The sequence below is a fragment of the Rhinolophus sinicus genome, linkage group LG05 (genome assembly GCF_036562045.2).
Source record: "Rhinolophus sinicus isolate RSC01 linkage group LG05, ASM3656204v1, whole genome shotgun sequence".
NCBI classification, from domain to species: Eukaryota; Metazoa; Chordata; class Mammalia; order Chiroptera; family Rhinolophidae; genus Rhinolophus; species Rhinolophus sinicus.
This window is the reverse complement of record NC_133755.1, coordinates 63,419,028-63,441,068: the sequence shown is the minus strand read 5'-3', so window position 1 is coordinate 63,441,068 and position 22,041 is coordinate 63,419,028. Positions and strand designations below refer to the sequence as shown.

The 22,041-nt window shown below is 41.2% G+C and overlaps 2 protein-coding genes and 1 pseudogene across 3 annotated transcripts in view; 2 read left to right on the top strand and 1 right to left on the bottom strand.

Moving 5' to 3' along the window:
- SMYD1 (SET and MYND domain containing 1) overlaps positions 1-22,041 on the bottom strand; it is a 50,387-nt gene that overhangs the window by 18,500 nt on the left and 9,846 nt on the right. For both annotated transcript variants that reach the window (XM_019749221.2, XM_074332297.1), the window contains exons 2-3: positions 11,586-11,762; positions 2,199-2,412 (exon numbers count right to left, since the gene is read on the bottom strand). In XM_019749221.2, coding sequence (XP_019604780.2) covers positions 2,199-2,412; positions 11,586-11,762 — 391 coding nt within the window. The remainder of the gene's footprint in view (positions 1-2,198; positions 2,413-11,585; positions 11,763-22,041) is intronic.
- LOC141572022 (U4 spliceosomal RNA) lies at positions 9,829-9,906 on the top strand (annotated as a pseudogene).
- The window catches only part of KRCC1 (lysine rich coiled-coil 1), a 38,947-nt gene continuing 32,210 nt past the window's right edge, over positions 15,305-22,041 (top strand). Inside the window, exon 1 of the mRNA XM_074332299.1 lies at positions 15,305-15,427. The gene's annotated coding sequence lies outside the window, so the exon portion shown is untranslated. The remainder of the gene's footprint in view (positions 15,428-22,041) is intronic.

Here is a 22,041-nt window from a genome sequence, read left to right as displayed (position 1 = left end):
TCCTGTTTACAATTTTAAACTTTGATGAGTACATTTATCTCTAAATACAAGGCAAGGCAAGTTGGTTATTTCTTATATACTTGTTTTATTTCCTTTTCCTTAAAAATAACTGGGTTTTTTATAGAAACATATTCTAAATATCTGCTCTCAGGGTATGAAAAATGCACAAGAATAAATATAACCAGGCATTAACAACTGCACAAAAATTTCTACTTTATATGTAAATAATATATAAGCTCATACTATACATAATATACATTTATATATACCAGGAGTGTCAAAAAAACGTATACAAGTGGACACTTGGGTCAACGTTGCCCAAGCAGCAGTTCGCTATAATCAGAAGTGTCTGGACGCTGATGGTAACCACTCTGAGCACCTCTTGTAATTGCAGAAGTCAAATGTGACTTGTACTCATCTTTTGTTATCAGTATATATTCAGTATTACAATTTTAATACAGTTTTCATTTCTTAAAATGTGTATACATTTTTTTGGCACCCTCCGTATATATTGATATGTATAGCGCATGGCTATTTGTTACAGATATTGAAGGAGTGTCACTTTCTCCATTCAATCTCATTGATCATTCAGAAGGCACATGAAGTTAAGCCTGTCACTACCACTAAAAAACTGTGTTACTTTGGTCAAATTACTTTTGTCGCTGAGCCCCAGTTTTTCCATCTGTAGGTTGAATAAGTTGGATTAGATGATTTCCCAGTCCTTTCAGCTCTGCACTTTGGTGATCATGCCATCCTGTGACTGTAGTCCCCAAATCATCTTAAGGATACCCAAGATGGTTCTATGACCCCCATTCACCCCAAGGCTGTGGAGCATAACTGCTAAGAGTAGCACCTCTGGCACCAGACAGATGGCTCCTAGCTTTTCCATAGACACCAGCTCACTGTGTGGCCTTTGGAAGACATGTAACCTCTCTGGGCCTAGGCTTTCTGTTTATAAAGACATTAAAGGCATGGACTTCACTTTGTGTTGTAAAGGTTGCATAAAATAACACATGAGAAGCTCAGATGGTTAATTTTATGTGTCAACTTGGCTGGGCCGTAGTGCCCACACATTTGGTCAAACATTATTCTGTGTGTTTCTATGAAAGTGGTTTTTAGATGGATTAGCATTTAAATAGGTAGACTTTGAGTAACGTAAATTAGCCTGCATAATGTAAGTGGCCTCATGCAATCAGTTGAAGGACTTAATAGAACAAACACTGACCTCCCCTGAGCAAGAAGGAATTCTGCCAGCAGACAGTCTTTGCAATCAAACCGCAACTCTTCTTTGGGTGTCCTGCCTGCCAGCCTACTGGCAGATTTTGGATTGACCAAGCCTCCACAATCTCAAGAGCTAATTCGTTAAAATAAATGTCCTTCTCAATAGATATAGTATGTATGTATAGATAGATAGATAGATAGATAGATAGATAGATAGATAGATAGATAGATAGATAATGATGTTGGTTCTGTTTTTCTGGAGAACTCTATTACAGAACAGTGGCATATGGTTAGGACTCAAAAGATGTTGGGTGTGATCACGCTGTTGCTGTTATTAAAATATACCCCTCTTCAGCCCACTCACCAGCACCACAGAAGGGGCTGGGCCTGCCAGACGGAATACATCTACCTCCAGAGCCAAAGGCCTGAGCCTGCTGCTCCTCAGGGCGCCCATCTCCACCTCCTGGCCTCTCATGGTTTTGAGAAGCCTGGCTTTGTTGCTCTAAGGAAGCACCCTCCAAAAAGCCCTTACTCTCCTTTTTCTGGCTTCCATACCCAGTATTCCAGGCTCCCCATTATCCTGCCCATTAGATCTGGGAAAAGGAAGGGCCTTATTTTCAAAGTGACTAATGGGCAAGAAAGGATGGTAATTGGGTCTTTGTTTTCAATATGGAAAAGAGAAAATACAGGAAATACAGATAAACAAGAAGGTAAATGCATCTAAATCTACCATTCTGAGATAATGGAAAGTTTGTGTTGGGATGCCAACTTCAGATAGGACAGGAATGACCTCACAGTAAGCAAGAACAGGAAGACAGAAAACGGGATGACAGTTGTTAATATTAGGGCTCTGTCTCCCTCAAGTCCTTCTCTTGACCCCCCCACCCCTACTCTAGCCTGGAAGTATCTGAATACTCCTTAGTTAGACAATCCCAGCTATCACCTCTCCCCCACCCCCATTTAATGAGAAGTCATACCACACCGAAGATGTTCGAGATGTACTGAATGCTGAACTGCTGGCTCTGGGGTGGCCAGTACTGCAAGAAAGTGTCCACGTCCAGCTGCAGCTCCTTCTGCTCCTCCTCCCCGAAGTGTGCCACATGGTTCTGCAGGTCATCCACGGAGACCAGGCAGCCATCTGTGAGCCCAGTGCCCTCTCTCTCCACTCGCCACATGATGCGCGCAGCAAGCCTATGGAGAGATGCAGGGTTAGGGAGGCCCTACTGCATTCATTCATTCAACAAACACTTACTGGGTGCTTAATACATGTCAGGCACAGTGTTGAGCCAAAGATACAGTTTTGATCTAAACAGATAGAATTTCTTCTATCATGAATTTCTTCTTCTAGTGGTGGAAACATGTTAAAAAGATCATTTAAGTTAACTATCATTACCATGCTGTGAGACAGCAGGCAAAATAGCAGAGTAGATAGATGCTGTGCTTGCCTCCTCCCATGACCACATTAAATTACAACTAAGTTATAGAACAATCAATCTGGAGAACCATCTGAAGACTAGCTGAACAGAAGTCTTATAACTGAGGATATAAAGAAGAAGCCATGTCAAGACTGGTAGGAGAAGTGGAGATGTGGAACAGGCTGGCCCCGTGGAACATGCTGGCCCCAAACCTCCCTATGGTGGTTGAGAATCGGGAGGGATATTTCAACTGTGGAGGTCCCCCCTGAAAAGCGAAGGCTCCCCAGCCTGGAGCACCAGTGCTGGGAAGAAAAGCCCCTATAATATCTAACTATGAAAGACAGTGGGTACTCTGTCCATCCAGGTGAGACAAAAGGATGCTAGAAACCCAGATGTCCTCTTAAAGGGCCTGAGCACAGAGTCACTCACTCACAGGCACTCCCCCTGGTTTCCAGTGGAGGGATGGTGGCTCAAGAGATGCCAGATACATACAGGGAGAAACTGAGTTGTGTAGCTTCAGAGAGAGGGCTGGAGAGCCACCATCATCCCTGTGTTGAGCAATCCTCCTGTGCAGCCTACAGGCAGGCTCTATCTTTCCTTTGTTGAGTCATTCCCCTACATGGTCAAATCTGAATCTGCATTGGCCAGGAAATCCACTCATCCACCCTGGTGACTCCCTGGGACCCTGACCCAGCAAACTCGCACAAGTCGGAGGTACTTTGGCAATGGGGAGCCAGCCCTGGCATATCCACCACAGGAGGCTCTTTTAAAGCAAGTAGCCAGGCTTTTGCTCGAGTACCTCCAGAGTCCCTTTCTGCAGTGGGCAGCCAGCCCCAGCCCAAGCAATACAGGGGCTCTTTCAGCAGCAAGCAGCTGGCCTTGGCTCACATGCCACCTGAGACATGTTCAGCAGTGGGCAGCAAGCCCAGGAATGCAATGCAGTCCTTTTTGGACAATTCTCAGGAGTCCTCAGACCCTAGGCAGGCGGTGGCTGGCCTCGTGCTCTGAGCCTTTTGCTGAGTGGACCCAAGCTCGGCACTGCACCAAATCTGAATCTGCATTAACCTGGTGAACACTGCCCAAGGCTCTTTGAGTGACTGAGCTTTGCAGGCACATGGCAGGTGGCAGCAGGCCTGTGCTGCCCTGGGCCTTTTGCTGAGCTGACTGCCCCAAGCTCAGTACTGGTAGCACCAAGCCTTAGTTCTCAGCGTGCCCACTCTCACAAGTATCCAGTTCCAGCAGAGGCAGCAAACAACCATGGATCACTTTGTAGCTCCAACCAGGGAGCCCCAGCTGGTCACAGGCAGAGGCTGACCTTGGCCTTCACCAGAGCACCTTCCAAGAGGCACCAAATCCAACACACCTGGAGGTTGGCTTCAGACCACAACAGAGCACCACCTGATTAGCCCCATAAGCATCAAACCCAAAGGGTGGTCTGGGTAGGTACCAGAGCCTGCTGGGGCAAATCCTACTCCATGAGGTCAGCTCCCACAAGCAACTTATATGCTGTGGTTGTGTTAAATGCTCAGCCAGTCAGCCTGAGGGTCCTTCCCATCCACTGACATGCTAACAACAAGCAAGGCTCTACTACAAGAGGAGAGCACATATAACCCACACTAGAGACACTCTGGAGCACCAGGTTCAAGTGACCAGGGAGACGGTGCCACTGGGCCCTACAGAACACCTACTACATAAAGCCACCCTGCCAATACTGGGATATGCAGCAGATCTACCTAATACATAGAAACAAACAAAAAGAGGCAGCCAAAATGAGGAGAAAAAGAAACATGTCCCAAATGAAAAAACAGGAGAAAACTCCAGAAAAAGAACAAAACAAAATGGAGGCAAGAAATCTATCAGATACAGAGTACAAAACACTTGTTATAAAGATGCTCAAGGAACGTAGTGAAAAATTCAACAAAGAAATAGTAAGCATAAAAAAGAACACAGAAACAATAAAAAAAAACCAATCAGAAGTGAAGAGTACAATAACTGAAAGAATCAATAGCAGATTAGATGAAATAGAGAATCAAATCAGCAATTTGAAAGACAAGGTAGCAGAAAACACAAATCAGAATAACAAAAACAAAAAAGAATTTAAAAAATGAGACTAGTTTAAAGGACCTCTGGGACAACATCAAGTAAACAATATTCAGATCATAGGGTCACCAGAAAGAGAAGAGAGAGAACAAGAAATTGAAAACCTATTTGAAGTAATAATGGTAGATAACTTTCCTAACCTGGCAGAGGAAATAGACATATAAGGCCAGGAAGTGCAGACTCACAAACAAGATGAACCCAAACAGGCCCACTCCAAGACACATCATAATTAAAATGGCAAAGGTTAAAGACAAAGAGAGAGTCTTAAAACAGCAGGAAAAAAGCGGTCAGTTGCCTACAAGGGAGCTCCTATAAGACTTTCAGCTGATATCTCAACAGAAACTTTGCAGGCCAGAGGAATTGGCATGAATATTTAAAGTGATGAGAAGAAAGGACCTATAGCCAAGGCTACTCTACCCAGCAAGGATATAATTTAAAATTGAAGGAGAGATTAAAAGCTTCCCGGACAAGAAAAAGGTACAGGAGTTCATAACTACTAAACCAGTATTATAAGATATGTTAATGGAACTTCTTTAAGAAGAAGGGGTTGGGGGCCGGCCCGGTGGCTCAGGCGGTTGGAGCTCCGCGCTCCTAACTCAGAAGGCTGCCGGTTCGATTCCCACATGGGCCAGTGGGCTCTCAATCATAAGGTTGCCAGTTCAACTCCTCGAGTCCCTAGCAACTAGCAACGGCAACTGGACCTGGAGCTGAGCTGTGCCCTCCACAACTAAGATTGAAAGGACAACAACTTGACTTGGAAAAAAGTCCTAAAAGTACACACTGTTCCCCAATAAAGTCTTGTTCCCCTCCCCCAATTAAAAAAAATAAAATAAAATATCTTTTTAAAAAATAAATAAATAAATAAATAAATAAGAAGGGGATAGAGGAAAGAACACAAATATGAATAATAAAAGGCAAATAACTACATATTTATCAATAACCACATCAAAAGTAAATGGATTAAATGCTCCAATCAAAAGATATTGGGTGGCTGAATGGTTAAGAAAACAAGCTTATAGATATGATATTTACAAGAGACCCACTTCAGATTGAAACACACACATACTGAAAGTAAAGGGTAGGAAAAAGATATTCATGTGAATGAAAGCAAAGCTGTAGTAGCAATACTTATATCAGACAAAACAGACTTTAAAACAAAAGCTATAATAAGAGACAAAGAAGAACATTACATAATGGTAAAATGATCACTCCAACAAGAGGATATGCATATAATCCTTGTAAATATTTATACACCCAACTTAGGAACACTTAAATATATAAAGCAAATATTGACAGACGTAAAGGGAGAGATCAATAGTAATACAATCATAGCAAGGAACATTAACACCCCATTGAAACCAATGGACAGACTTCCACACAGAAAATCAACAAGAAAACTGTGGTCTTAAATATTACACTTAACCAGAAGGATTTAATTGATATTTTTATAACACTTTACCCCAAAGCAGCAGTATATACATTCGTTTCAAGGGCACATGGGACATTTTCCAATATAGACAACATGTTAGGCCACAAAACTAGTCTCAATAAATTTCAGGGATTGAAATCATATCAAAGATCTTCTCTGACCAAATGGTATAAAACTAGAAATCAATTACTAGAAAAAACTGAAAAACACACAAACACATGGAGGATAAATAACATGCTACTAAACAATGAATGGGTTAACAATGAGATCAAGGAAGTAATCAAAAGATACCTCGAGACAAATGAAAATGAAAACACAATGACCCCAAATCTATTGGACACAACCAAACCAGTCCTAAGAGGGAAATTCACAGCAATATAGGCCTACTTCAAAACCAAACAAAAAACAAAACAAAAACAAGAAAAATCTCAAATCAAGAATTCAACCTTACATCTAAAGGAACTAGAAAAAGAAGAACAAGCAAAGCCTAAAATGAGTAGAAGAAAGGAAATAACAAAGATCAGAGCAGAAATAAACAAAATAGAGTCTAAAAAAACAATACAAAAGACCAAGAGCTTGTTCTTTGAAAAGATAGACAAAATTGACAAACCTTTAACCAGATTCAGCAAGAAAAAAAGAGAGAGGACTCAAATAAATAAAATCAGAAAGGAGAAAGGAGAAGTGACAACTGACACCACAAAAATACAAAGGATTATAAGAAAATACTGCAAACAATTATATGCCAACAAATTGGACAATCTGAAAGAAATGGATAAATTCCTAGAAACATACAATCTTCCAAGACTAAATCAAGAAGAAACAGAAAAATCTGAACAGACCGATTACTACAAACAAAATTGAATCAGTAATTTAAAAATTCCCAACAAACAAAAGTCCTGGACCAGATGGCTTCACAGGTGAATTTTACCCCACATTTATATAAGAATTAACACCTATCATTGTCAAACTATTCCAAAAAATTCAAGAAGAAGGAAGGCTCCCAAGATCTTTCTATGAAGCCAGCATTACCCTGATTCTGAAACCAGGCAAAGATATTACAAAAAGAAAAAGTATAGGCCAATATCCCTGATGTTCATATATGCAAAAATCCTCAACAAAATATTAGCAAATCAAATTCCGCAAAACATTTGAGAAAGATCATACATCATGACCAAGTGGAATTTATTCCTGGGATGCAAGATTGGTTCAATACCCACAAATCAATTAATGTGATACACCTCATTAAAAAATGAAAGATAAAAATCATATCAGCAGATGCAGAAAAAGCTTTTGAAAAATACAACATCCATTTATGATAAAAACTCTCAGCAAAGTGGAAATAGAGAGAACATACCTCAACATACTAAAGGCCATATACGATAAACCCACAGCTAACCTCATACTCAACCGGAAAAACTAAAAGCATTCTCCTTAAGATCAGGAGCAAGACATGATGTCCACTTTTACCACTTTTATTCAACATAGTATTGGAAGACCTAGCCAAAGCAATCTCATTCCATCTAAAAATTCCTAAACATTCCATCTAAAAATTATTAGAACTGATAATAATGAACTATCAGAAAGAGAAATTTAAAAATCAATCACATTTACAGCTACATCAAAAAGAATAAAATACCTAGAAATAAATTTAATCAAGGAGGTAAAGACCTATCCTCAGAAAATTATAAGACATTGAAGAAAGAAATTGAAGAAGATATAAATAAATGGAAGCATATACTCTGCTCATGGATAGGAAGAATTAACATTGTTAAAATGTCCATACTACCCAAAGCAATCTACCGATTCAATGCAATCTCTATCAAAATACCAACGGCATTTTTCACAGAACTAGAGCAAGCAATTCTAAAATTTATATGGAACAACAAAAGACTCCAAACAGCCAAAGCAATCTTAAGAAAGAAGAACAAAGCTTGAGGTATCATACTACTTGACATGAACTATACTACAAGTTTATACTGATCAAAACAGGATGGTACTGGCATAAAAACAGACACATAGATCAATGGAACAGAGTAGAGAGCCCAGAAATAAACTCACATCTATATGATCAATTAACCTATGACAAAGGAGGCAAGAATATGCAATGGGGTAAAGACAGTCTGTTCAATAAATGGTGCTGGGGAAACTGGACACATACATGCAAAAAAATGAAACTTTCTTACACCATATACAAGAATACACTCAAAATAGATTAAAGACTTAAATGTAAGACCTAAAACCACAAAATCCCTTGAAGAAAACATAAGCAGTAAATTCTCTGACATTGCTCTTAGTAATATTTTTTCTGATATATCTCCTAGGGCAAGGGAAACAAAAGGAAAAATAAACAAATGGGAGTATATCGAACTAAAAAGGTTTTGTACAGAGAAGGAAACCATCAAGAAAATGAAAAGACAACCAACTGAATGGGAGACGATATTCACCATGATACATCCAATAAGGGGTTAATATCCAAAATTTATAAACAACTCATACAACTCAACACCAAAAAACAAACAATCTAATTAAAAGATGGGCAGAGGATCTGAATAGACATTTGTCCAAAGAGGACATACAGATGGCCAATAGTCATATAAAAAAATGCTCATTGTCACCAATCATCAGAGAAATGCAAATTAAAACCACAATGAGATATCACCTCACACCTGTCAGAATGGCCATCATCAATAAATCAACAAACAACAAGTGTTGGGGAGGATGTGGAGAAAAAAGGAACCCATGTGCAGTGTTGGTAGGCTTGCAAATTGGTGCAGCCTCTATAGAAAACATTTTGGAGTTTCCTCAAAAAGTAAAAATAGAACTACCTTATGACCCAGCAATTCTACTTCTTGGTATTTATCCGAAGAAATCCAAAACACTAAATCAGAAAGATGTATTCACCCCTATGTTCATTGCAGTACTATTTCCAATAGCCAAGATAGAGAAGCAACCTAAGTGCTCATCAATAGATGATCAGATAAAGAAGATGTGGTACATATATACAATGGAATATTACTAGGCCATAAGTAAAGAATGAAATCTTACCATTGCAACAACATGGATAGACCTAGAGGGTATTATATGCTAAATGAAATTAGTCAAACAGAGAAAGACAAATATCATCTAATCTCACTTATATGTGAAGTCCTAAGAACAAAATAAACGAACAAACAAAATAGAAACAGACTCATAGGTACAGAGAACAAACTGATGGTTGCCAAATGTGAGGGGTGTAGGTGAAAAAAGTGAAGGGATTAAGAAGTACAAATTTGTAGTTACAAAATAGGCAAGGGGATGTAAAGTAAAGCATAGGAAATATAGTCAATAATGTTGCAACATTAGGAATAGAGACAGTGGAAATGTAATGGCTGTGTGTGATGTCAGAGGGATAGTGGATGGGGGGAGGGGGGCTCACACAGTGTGAGGGATATAAATGATAAATGTCTAACTATTACTTTGTTTTGTGCACCTGAAACTAATAAAAAAATGAAAAAATAATAACGTTGCAACAACTCTATGGTGTCATGTGGGTACTAGACTAATCAGGAGGATCACTTCGTAAATTATATAAATCTCTAATCACTATGCTGTACACCTGAAACTAATATAAAATAACATTCAATGTCAACTATAATTGAAAGAAAAGATCAATTTAAAAAAACTAGCTTTGTGCAGTGGCAGTATCGTACCCAACGAGGTTTATCCGAGGTGCGATTATTGCTAATTAAAAAAAAAAAAAACGAGTGTTAAATGCTGTGCAGGAAAAAGAATAGGGTAACATCATAGCAAGAGACAAGAGATGGAGGAAGAGCCAAGGGTTTCAGGAGAGATGGCATGCTGGAGGCGCACGCGAGCTGAAAGTGGAATGAGCAGAGGAGCCAGCCCTGCAGATGGGGAGAGAGCGGCGAGTACAAAGTCTCTGAAGAAGGAATGAGCTTGGCATGATGGAGAAACAGCAAGAAGGCTAAGGCGGCTGGAGCACAGGAAAGCAAATAAAGGTGGAGAGGTGGGCAGAAGCCTCATGAGGGGACTAGCAGACCACGAAAGGGATCTGGGGACATCACGAGGTATAGCAGCCGGGTCTCTCCTGGAGAAGGAGTCTAATGACCTGGCTTCAAATTTGTGTCCACTTCTCACTGTGTGACCTTAGGCAAGTCACTGGACCTTCCTGAACCTATCCGGTGGCCACTAAGGTAAGGATAATGTATAATTCCTGCCATGCCAACCTCCACAGGTATTTGAAAGACAAAGGGAGGTAATGGATGCCCACATAGTGTGTGAACTCATTCACATTCTTAATGATTAGATAGGGAAGGTGAAGAAGGCAATGTGGGTGGGAAACAGTAGAAGCAAAGGCCTGTACACAGCCCCGGGCCTGGTCTGGCTGGAGCCGCAGGCTCTGGAGGTGGGGGGCAAGCAAGGGGGACAAGCGGGGGCTCAGGAGAGCACAGGGCTTTGAGTATGAGACAGAGGGGTGTACTTAACCCTGACAGCAGAGAGGGTTCCTTTGCTCACTATTAGGCAGCCCACACCCACAAGATGAAGCCTGGCACCAAGGTACGCCTTGGTAACTCACTGCCATTCACTGAGAGCGGGCTGGCCAGGCACCTGGGAGGGCCTGGTGGCTTAGGGCATACCCTGTCTCTGAAGAGGGACACCATTGGCAAAGAACAGGCCCTTTTCTTCTCTCATCTGGCTCACAGAGTTATTCCTGCAGAGATGCCTTGTCTGGGACGCCAGGTGCCTGAGAATCAAGATGTCCCCCACGTAGAGCCCAGGACAGAAGCGAAGAAAATAAAACTCAAACTGGGGTGTCTGCCTATCGCCAAATTTTAGGGAGATGGTCACAAAGCTCAGAAAGTAGAAACTAATGGGTGACAGATTTCAACTGAGTATCAGAAGAAACTACCAACTGGGACTACGCAGGTGGAGGTAGGGAGCTGTACAATCACCGGGAATAGAGGGGCTGTGGTGACCTGAAAATTCCGTATTTTGTAAAGGGGACAGATGCTACAGAGCTCTAGCTCATTTTGCCAACTCTTCAGGTTTCTTTTATTTTTTCAAGAGAGGCCAGAAAACATAATTTTTTTTTAATGTGAAATTTCCCAATTTTTTAACATTGGCAGATCAATTTTTTTTTTTTTTAATTAGACATTAGGGAGCCACTCAGAATGAATCTGCAGCCAACCCCAGCTAGTGTCTGCAGTTTGGAACAGCTGCCACGGACACCCCGTTCTCCCTCTTAGATGGGCTCCCAGACCTAAAGGGAGTTCATGGAAGTGACTATATTCAGTCTCTCTGAGGCTCTGTCCTGGTTTGCGCCCATCATGGCTTTCCTGGGCCTGGGAATGCTGTCACAGCTACCTCCCCCCAGCTGACATTTGGGAATCCCAAACTTTACCCCATCGCCCAGCTCTGACCTGATGTTCTCATTGGGTGTCTTCCCGTATCTCTTGATGGCCATACACTCGTTCTTGTGGTTCAGCCAAGCATCCTTCTGGCAGGTGCGGTCACAGTAATGGGCAAACCTGCACTGCCCGCAGCGATGGAGCTTCTCCTGCCTCTTGAAGCAGGTGTGGCACACAAAGTTCACGAGGCTGGAAACAGAGGGAGAACGCATGTGACTGAGGTGGGGGAGCACCGTGCAACGGGGCCACACTGGCCTTTGGGAGGCCAGGGCTCGGGTACTGGCTCAGTGGGCCATCCTTGTCTTTCTAAGCCTCAAACTTACACTTTTCAAAATGAGGGGCTTGGGCTTCCAAAGGTCCCTTTTAGCTGTAACAATTCTTTTAGCGGATATTGTAAAGTAAACCAAATGTGGGGAACACTAGTGAGCTCTGCATATAAGCCTTTCAATTTAATTCGGCAAGTGTAGGTCTACGACCTACAGGCACTGGGATGACTGCAAGTTGCCAGAGGAACAGCTGAACTCGCAAGGCCGTGCGGTGTGAGGAGCGCTGTGATAGCAGAGGCACAACGTGTTCCTGGAACACACTGCAGAAGACACTTGAGGAACCTGGGAAGTCTCTCCCGGTCCCCTTCCCAGTCCCCTTGCCAAAAGACACAGGTCACTGGCACTATGGCATGGGAGGGGCATTCTGTAGGATATGGGTTTCTCATTGTTGAAATATACTTGCCTGTTTCCCAAAGAGTAAAAAATCGTAACTACCCATGACATGATCTATTTTATACAAAAATATTTCATAGTTCTGTGTGTTTTGCAACATTAAGAATTACAAGGTTACTGATGTCATTGATGTTATCTAATGTAGTCTCCTGGCTCAGAGAGAGTGGAAGTGACGTGGAAGGACAATACATGCCCATTCAGTGGGTGAGGGAGAGAGATGTAGGAAGATGAGATCCCTTCCCCGTTTCTGGCCTCCCAGCGTTCCCATCAAAAAGTCACGTGTCTCCCCATGTTAAAGGTACAATTCAAACAGACAAGGTCATAGGCTAGCATGAAGGAAACATATTATAAGACATAACCTAACACCCAGAGTGAGTTTAATCTGGTGTGATACACAATATCTCTAGGCCCCACCTGCAGGCTCCTGCAATGTGGGAAAGAGGCATCCTCGCCACGGAAGCAGAAAAAAGATGAAAGACTTTCAGTGACATTCAGGGAAGCGCTGAGCTCCCTGGGAGAAAGTGGATATGTAAACTCAGGTTGGAGCTGACAGTCAAACAGGGATCTCAAAAGTATAAGAAAACAGGGGTTTTTAGAAATATAGACTTCTAGAGCCTGAAGGAAGAACCTTCAACATAATATACAAGTACAGATATCCCTTGTGTCTATCTCTGACCATACATTTTCTAACGCACATAGTCAAAAAGAGTTTGCTGCTTCCAGTTGTTGGCCAGCCCTAATTACTGTGGACTTCTTCCTTGTGTTAAGCCTGAGTTTGCCTTCTGTAAAAACACACCCCTAGAACCTAATTTTGCCATTTGGATCCTTGTCTAATGAAACAAGCTAGGTCAAGTCAGTCCTTCAAGAATTTAACAACCGCTTCCATGCTTCCCCTTCATTTCCCTTCTCCAAGTTAAACACCCCCAGCTCCTTCAACAGTTCCTTATACAAGTTTCTGGAAATCTCACTCTGTTATGGTGGTCTCTGATATGCCTACGGCATGTTCCTGCAGCCAAAGGAAAGTGGGCCTAGCAGGGCATTCAAGCAAGATCCAGCAGCCAACGCTGGGGCATTGGGCTCAAGGACCAGCCCAAGGCTATGCCCAGTGGCCCCAACATAACATCAAGAGATGAACAGACAGGGACAGAGCCAAGCTAAGGGCATGGCGTAGGCTACTGCTCTAAGCTAGATCCTGGGCTTCCTGGCGTCCAGGCAGTTTTCAGCCTCTAGATAGCCAACTCATCACACACTGCTATGTCCCCATCTGCTGCGAGGTGCATTGCTAGTAATTTGTAATAATCACAACGTACTCAAGGGCATGAAAGGTTAGTGCTTATTTATAAGTTAGAGCATATTGAAGGTTATTCCCATAATGTTATCTTCCTCACTACCTTGCATTTCCTTAAGATTTCCTAATGAGAGGAAGCGTGGAACTACATCGGCATACCTAGTGAACTGCATAGAATCCATACCCCATCATAACTTTGTCACAGAGCGGGGATCCTACTTGGGAAGGTCACGCGTGTCCAGCGGAATAGAATACAGGGGACTCACACAGGACCCTGACCATTTAGTGGGATCTCCAAATCCCTGAAGAAGGGGAGCTATGCATTTCTTCCATCTGTTTCCAGTCCGGATTGTGTTCTCTGTGAAGTTCGTTAGCAGGGACTGGGTTGCTGAAGAACCTGAGTAATTTGGATCCCAAGGAGACTTCCGTGTGCATGCATATCACCAGAGATCTTGTTAAAGTTCAGGTTCTAATTCAGTAGGTCTGGGGTAGGGCTTAAGAGTCTGCATTTCTAATAAGCTCCCGGGTGATGCTGATGCTACTACAACTTTGAGTAGCAAAAATATAGAGATGAGAGAAAACCTGAACCCTACTCCTATCGGTGGGGTATATGGGAGAGGGCCAGGTAGGCAGGAATTGGAAGTTTAAAAAAAAGAAGTTTTCTCTGGTCTCCGTATTGTGGAAGGTCAGACCTGAAGTCAGTCAGAGCTGGGTTCAACTCCTGATTCCAGTATCTACTGGCTGTGTGACCTCAAGCAAGTCTACTAACCTCTCTGAGCCCTCATTTCCTTATGTGAAAATGGGAATAGCAACACCTAGATCTTGATAGCTCTCAGACTAATGACTATTACTTTTTAACGAAGCATACTTACTATTCTTAAAAATTCAAGCAAAAATAAAATTACAAAGGAGCTCCAAAACCCCACCAATCTCAAAATGATTTTGAGGGTTAAATGAAATAACGAGTAAACTAACCAGCTCAGAGCCCAGTACAGGATGAGTGCTCAGCAGATGCCAGCTGGTCCCCCCATCCATCTGTCATACAGGGAGGTTAGGCCAGGTGATCTCTGAGCTCCTGCTCTCCTCTAGCACCCACTATGTCTCAGGCAGCCACCAAACAGGAAGACCTCTCAGGTAGAAGAGAATCCCTATAAGGGGGAAAGCGTACTTCCTTGACAGAAAAACCTCCTGCTTTATTTCCTTTGTGAGAGAGAGAATCCAAAAGACATTAAGCCCTAAAACTACTTTTTAAATTCCAGGAGAAAGAGTGTTTCATCCAGACAGCTTACCTGGATGTTTCATTTCTCCTCCTAGTCTCATTTTGTCCAATCCAAAGAGTCCCATTTACACAACATTTTGCAAAGATAGGTTTTTAGCAATTCTCTAACAACCTTTAGAGTAGTGGTGATCAATATCCTCACAGGGGTGTTATCTGTATAGGGGTCTCTCATGCCTGACACTGCTCTGTAGAGGGCAAAGGAAGCCCCAAGCCTACCTGTTTGCCTGCAGCCCTGAGTGTGCCCTGACCCAGCCAGGAGATCCCCACTTACTCTTTGCTCTGCAGCCCTGGGTTATGTCATCTGTCAGAGTCAAGAGGGATGGAAAGGCAGCTATTGCTCAGTTCCTTGTATGGACATAACTAGTTAACAGACAGATAAACACAAAGAGAAGGTGCCTGCAAGTTGAACGAGCCCTGCAAAAACACAGCCAGAGAGAACTGGACCAACAGTTCTGGCTTTCTGGGCTGCTTAAAAACTCAGCCAGCCAGGAGGTCTCCCCCTAAAAATCAAGGGGGAGGAGGCGTGTCTTAAAGAACATTCCATTCAAGTACCCAGAGAACTATACAGGTAGCGTGATACGTCCAACTTTGTTCCTCTTTCTCAAGACTGCTTTGGCTGTTTGGGGTCTTTTGTAGTTGCATATAAATTTTAGGATTATTTGTTCTAGTTCTGTGAAAAACGCCATTGGTATTTTGATAGGAATTGCATTGAATCTGTAGATTGCTTTGGGTAGTGCAAACATTTTAACAATGTTAATTCTTTCTATCCATGAGCAGAGTATATGCTTCAATTTATTTGAGTCTTCTCCAATTTTTTTCAACAATGTCTTCTAGTTTTCCAAGCACAGGTCTTTTACCTCCTTGGTTGAATTAATTCCTTGGTGTTTTATTCTTTTCAATGCAGTTGTAAATGGGATTGCTTTCTTAAGTTCTCTTTCTGATATTTATTATTGATGTATAAACATGCAACTGATTTCTGCATCTTAATTTTATATCCTGCTACTTTACTGAATTCATTTATCAGTTCTGATAGTTTTTAGATGGAATCTTTAGGGTTCTCAATATATAGTATCATGTCATCTGCAAAAAATGACGGTTTTCCTTCTTCCTTTCCAATTTGGGTGGTTTTATTTCTTCATCCTGTCTGATTGCTGTGGCTAAGACTTCCAATATTATGTTGAATAAAGCAGTGAAAGTGGGCATCCATGTCTTGTTCCTAATCTTAAGGAACACACTTTTAGCTTTCCACCATTGATTATAATGTTAGATGTGTTTTGTCATATATGAGTTTTATTATGTTGAGGTATGTTCCTTCTATTCCCTCAGCAAACGTTCTTTGCTGAGAACGTTTATATAAATGGGTGTTCAGTTTTGTCAAATGCTTTTGCTGCATCTAACGATATAATCACATGATTTTTATCCTTCGTTTCGTTTGTGATATATTATATTAATTGACTTGCAGGTGTTGAACCAACCTTGCATCCCAGGAATAAATCCCACTTGATCATAGTGTATGATCTTTTTAATATGTTGCGGAATTCAGTTTGCTAATATTTTGTTGAAGCATTATACATCTATGTCCAGCAGAAATACTAGCCTATAACTTTCTCTTTTTGTAACGTCTTTGGTTTTGGAATCAGGATAATGCTGGCCTCATAAAATGAGCTTGGTAGCCTTCCCTTCTATTCAATTTTTTGGAATAGCTTGAGACGGATAAGTTTTAATTCTTCCATGAATGTTTGATAAAATTCACCTGTGAAGCCATCTGGTTGTTTGTTGGGATTTTTTTTCCCTGATTTAAATACATTAGTAGTTACCGGTCTATTCATATTTTTTTTATTTCTTCTTAATTCAGTCTTGGAAGGTTGCATGTTTCTAGGAATTTATCAATTTCTTCCAGATTGTCCAATTTGTGGGCATATAATTGTTTGTAGTATTTCCTAATAGTCCTTTGTATTTCTATGATGTTGTTTGTCACTTCTATTCTTTCACTTCTGATTTTATTTATTTGGGACCTCATTTTTTTCTTGGTGAGTCTGGCTAAATGTTTATCATTCTTTTAAATTAACTTTTCAAAAAAGCAGCTCTTTGTTTCATTGATCTTTTCTATTGGTTATTTAAGCTCTATCTTATTTTTCACTCTGATTTTTACAATTTCCTTTCTTTATGTATTCTTCTTTTTCTAGTTCCTTTAGGCATAAGGTTATATAGTTGTTTTCAAATTTTTCTTGTTTCTTGAGGTCTGCTTGTATTGCTATGAGTTTCCCTTTCAGAACTACTTTGGCTGTGTCCCATAGATTTGGGGTCACTGTGTTTTTATTTCCATTTGTCTAAAAGTATCTTTTGATTTCTTCCTTGATATCATTGTTAACACATTCATTGTTTAATAGCATGTTATTTAGCCTCCACATGTAGGTAGGGTTTTTTGTTTTGTTTTTTCAGTTTTCTTCTTGTAATTGATTTCTAGTTTCATACTATTGTGATCAGAGAAGATGCTTGATATGATATCAAACTTCTTAAAATTATTGTAACTTGATTTGTGGCCTAACATGTGGTGTATCCTGGAAAATGTTCCATGCGCACTTGAAAAGACTGCACATTCTTCTGCATGTGGGTGAAATACCCTAAAAATATCAAATAAGTCCATCTGGTCTAATATTTCATTTAATGCCTCAGTTTTCTTGTTGATTTTCTGTCTGGAAGATCTATCCATTAATGTCAAAGAGGTGTTAAATTCCCCTACTATGATGGTATTACTGTTGATCTCTCCTTTTATGTCAGTCAATATTTTCTTTATATATTTAGATGTGCCTACATTGGGTGCGTAAATGTTTAAAGGGTTTATCCTCTTGTTGGATTGATCCCTTCATCATTATGAAATGTCCTTCTTTGTCTCTTATTAAACCCTTTGGTTTAAAGCCTAATTTGTCTGATATAAGTATTGCTACCCTAGCTTTTTAAAAATTTCCATTTGTATAAAATATCTTTTCCCATCCCTTTACTTTCAGTCTCTGTGTGTGTGTTTTGATCTAAACTGGGTCTCTTGTAGGTAGCATATGTATTGGTCTTGTTTTCTTATCCATTCAACCACTCCATGTCTTTTGATTGGGACATTTAATCCATTTACGTTTAAAGTAATTACTGATAGATAGTTATCACTCTTTATTTTAAATGATACTTTGCAGAGTAGGGTAATCTTGGTTGTAGGTCCTTACTTTTCATCACTTTGAATATTTCATGAAAACCCCTCTGACCTGCAAAGGTTCTGTTGAGAAATCAGTTGACAGTCTTATGGGAGCTTCTTTTTACATACCTAACTGCTTTTCTCTTGTTGCTCTTAAGATTCCATTTTCGCCTTTAACTTTTGGCATTTTAATTATGATGTGTCTTGGTGTGGACCTATTTCGGTTCATCTTGTTTGATGACTCTGCACTTCTTGTTTGATGACTCTGAATCTTGTTCAGGACTCTGCACTTCCTGGACTTTGTATGTCTATTTCCTTTGCCAGGATAGGGAAGTCTTTAGTCATTATTTCTTCAATGGTTTTTCAATCCTTTGCTCTCTCTCTTCTCCTTCTGGTATCCCTATGATGTGAATGTTATGTTTGATGTTATCCCAGAGGTTCCTTAAAATATCTTCATTTTTGTTTTATTCTTTTTTTCCCCCTGTTCAGATTGGATATTTTCTGCTACCTTATCTTCCAAACTGCTGATGTGAACCTCTGCTTCATCTAATCAGCTGTTAATTGCATCTAATGTATCCATCTTATTTATTGTAATCTTCATTTCTGACTGGTTCTTTTTTATGACTTTTATCTCTTTGTGTAAGTTCTCGCTGAGTTAATCTACTTTTTCCTTAAGTTCATTAAGCATTCTGATAATCAGTGTTTTGAATTCTGCATCTGGTAGAGTGCTTGTGTCCATTTTTTTCAACTTCTTTTTCTGAAGTTTTTTTTCTGTTCCTTCATTTCAGACATGTTTGTTTGTCTCCTCATTTTGGCTGCCTCCCTATGTTTTTTTCTATGTATTAGGTAGGTCTGCTACAATTCCCAATCTTGACAGTGTGGCCTTATGTAATAGGTGCCCTGTTGGGCCCCATGACACAGTCTCCCTGGTCACCTGGGCCATGTGTTCCAGGGTTGCCCCTTGTGTGGGCTATGTGTGCCCTCCTGTTTTAGTTGAGACTTGATTGCTGTGGGTGCATCAGTGGGTGTGATTGATCTTCAGGCTGATTGGCTGTGAGGATTGTCCATGACTACAGCTGATGAGCTATTATTCTGGGGGGTGGGGAGTGGCTGGGGGACTGACCCCACAGAGGTGCCTAGGGCTGTGGTGCCTGCCTAATTTAGCAGGGCTGTGGTGCCTGCCTAATCCATCCTTTGGTTGTATCATTTGTTAAGCTAATCAGGTGGTCTTCTGGTGTGATCTGAAGTCAGCCACTTGGGTGTATTGATTTTGTGGCCTCTTGGGAGGAACTCTGATGCAAGCCCAGGTGAGCTACTGCCTGTGCCCTGTCCAGGGCCACCTGGTAGGAGTTACAAAATGATCTGTGTTTGGTAGCTGCCTGTGCTAGGCTTGCAGACTCCTGGGAGAGGCTATGCTGAAAACTGAGGCCAGCTTCCACTACTGCCAAGCTTAAGGCCACTTAGCAAGATGTTTGGGGAATGCTGAGGCCAGCTGTTGCTTATTTGAGGTTTGTGGGCCTTTGAGAGATTTTAGGAAATTCTGCAGCAAGGGCCTAAGCAGACTGCTTGTATGAAGCAGCACTGAAAGAGGTTTGGGCTAGATATGTGAGTTAAGTGGAACGGGGTCTCAGGAAATCACCAATGTGGGCCAAACGGTGTTAGCCAAGCTAATGGAAACTCAGATTTGGTGCCCACCTGTGCCTGCCAAATGTATGGGGAGAGGACTCAACAAAGGAACAATGGCATCTGCCAGAACTTCAGTCCTGGAGAGAGCTTCCCCTCCAGCCCTCACGCTAAAGCCAGACAATTCAATTCCTCCCCCTATGTCCCTGGTGCTTTTCAAGCTGCTGTCCCTTCACTGGAGCTTAGGACAAGTGTTTGTGAGTGAGCAAGTTTGTGCTAGGACCCTTTAAGAGGATACCTTGGTCTACAGCAGCCCTACATCTCAGCCGGATGGAGTCCTCACTGATTTTCACAGCTAGATATTGTGGCAACTCCTCTTTTCAGCACTGGTGATCCAGGCTGGTAAGCCCAGTATGGGGCTGGGACCCCTCGCTCCTCATAGGTGACCTCCACAGCCAAGATATCCCTCCCAATTCTTAACCACCACACTTGGGTGTAGGACTAGACCATTTTATGTCTCTGCTCCTCCTATCTGTCTTGACATGGCTCCCTCTTTCTATCCTTAGTTACAGGAGTTCTGTTCAGCTAGTCTTCAGGTGGTTTTCAAGGTGGTTGTTCTATAATTTAGTTGTAACTTTGATGTGGTTGTGGGAGGTGAGCACAGCACTCCACCTTCTTGAACAGAAGGGTCTACAATGTTTTATTAAAGTATAGTTGGCATAAAATATTATATTTGTTTCAGGTGTACAACATAGTGATTTGATATTTATATATCTTATAATGTGATCACCATACTTACCCTAGTAACCATCTGTCACTGTGCAAACTCATTACAATATTATTGACTATATTCCCTGTGATACACACTACATTTCTGTGGTTTATTTATTTTATGAATGGAAGTATATACCTCTTATTCCTCTTCACCTTTTTCACCCATTCCCCTCCTGTAGTAACCCTCAGTTAGTTTTCTATATCTATGAATCTGCTTGCTTTATTTGTTTGTTTTATTTTTTTATTTTTTTTAGATTCCACAAATGAATGAAATCACACAGTATTTGTCTTTCTCTGTCTGACTTATTTCACTTAGCATAATACCCTCTAGGTCCATCCATATTGTCACAAATGGTAAGCTTTCATTCTTTTTATGTCTGAGTAATATTCCATCGTGTATATGTACCACATCTTCTTTATCCATTCATCTATCAATGAACACATAGGTTGCTTCCATATCTAAGCTATTGTAAATAATTCTTCAGTGAACATGGGGGTGCATATGTCTTTTCAAATTAGTGTTTTCATTTTCTTCAGATAAATACCCAGAAGTGGAAATGCTGGGCTGTATGGTAGTTCTATTTTTAATTTTCTGAGGAATCTCCATACTGTTTTTCATAGTGGCTGCGCCAATGTACAATCTCAGCAAAAGTGCGTAAGGGTTCCCTTTTCTCCACATCCTTGTCAACACTTATTTGTTGACTTTTTGATAATAGCCATTCTGACTGATGTGAAGTAGTATCTCATTGTGGTTTGATTTGCATTTCCCTGATGATTAGTGATGTTGAGCACCTTTTCATGTGTCTGTTGGTCATCTATGTATGTTCTTTGGAGAAATGTCTATTCATGTCCTCTGCCCATTTTTTAATTAGATCATTTCTTTTTTATATTGAGTTGTAAGAGTTCCTTATATTTTTTCAATATTAACCCCTTGTTAGATATATCATTTGTGAATATCTTCTCCCATTCAGTAGGTTGTCTTTTCATTTTATTGATGGTTTTCTTCGCTATGTAGGAGCTTTTAAATGTGATGTAATCCCATTTATTTTTGCTTTTGTTTTCTTTGCCCAAGGAGACATATTAAAATTTATATTGCTGGGCCAGTCCAGTGGCTCAGGTGGTTGGAGTGACAGGCTGCTAACACTGAGGTCGCCAGTTTAATTCCCACATGGGCCAGTAAGTTGGGCCCTCTATAGCTAAGATTGTGAACAACAGCTCTCCCTGGAACTGGGCTGCTGTGAGCAGCTGGAGGTCAGCGTGAGCTGCCGTGGGCTGCTGTGTGCTGCCGTGGGCTACCGTGTGCTGCCAGGAGTGGCCAGTGGCCAGTGTGAGTGGCCAGCAGCCATTGTGAGCAGCCGTCAGCCAGCAAGAGCTGCTGTGAGAGGCTGCCCGATGACTGGCAACCAAATGCCTCAGCCAGGGGGGAGCACAAGGCTCATAATAACAGCAGGTGTGAGGGAGCTGTGTCACAACTAGACTGAGAAACAATGGCTTGAACTGGAGTCTGGGAGGAGGCGGAAGATGGGGGGGATATATTTATATAAATATATATACTGTGTTTCCCCGAAAATAAGACCTAGCCAGACAATCAACTCTAATGT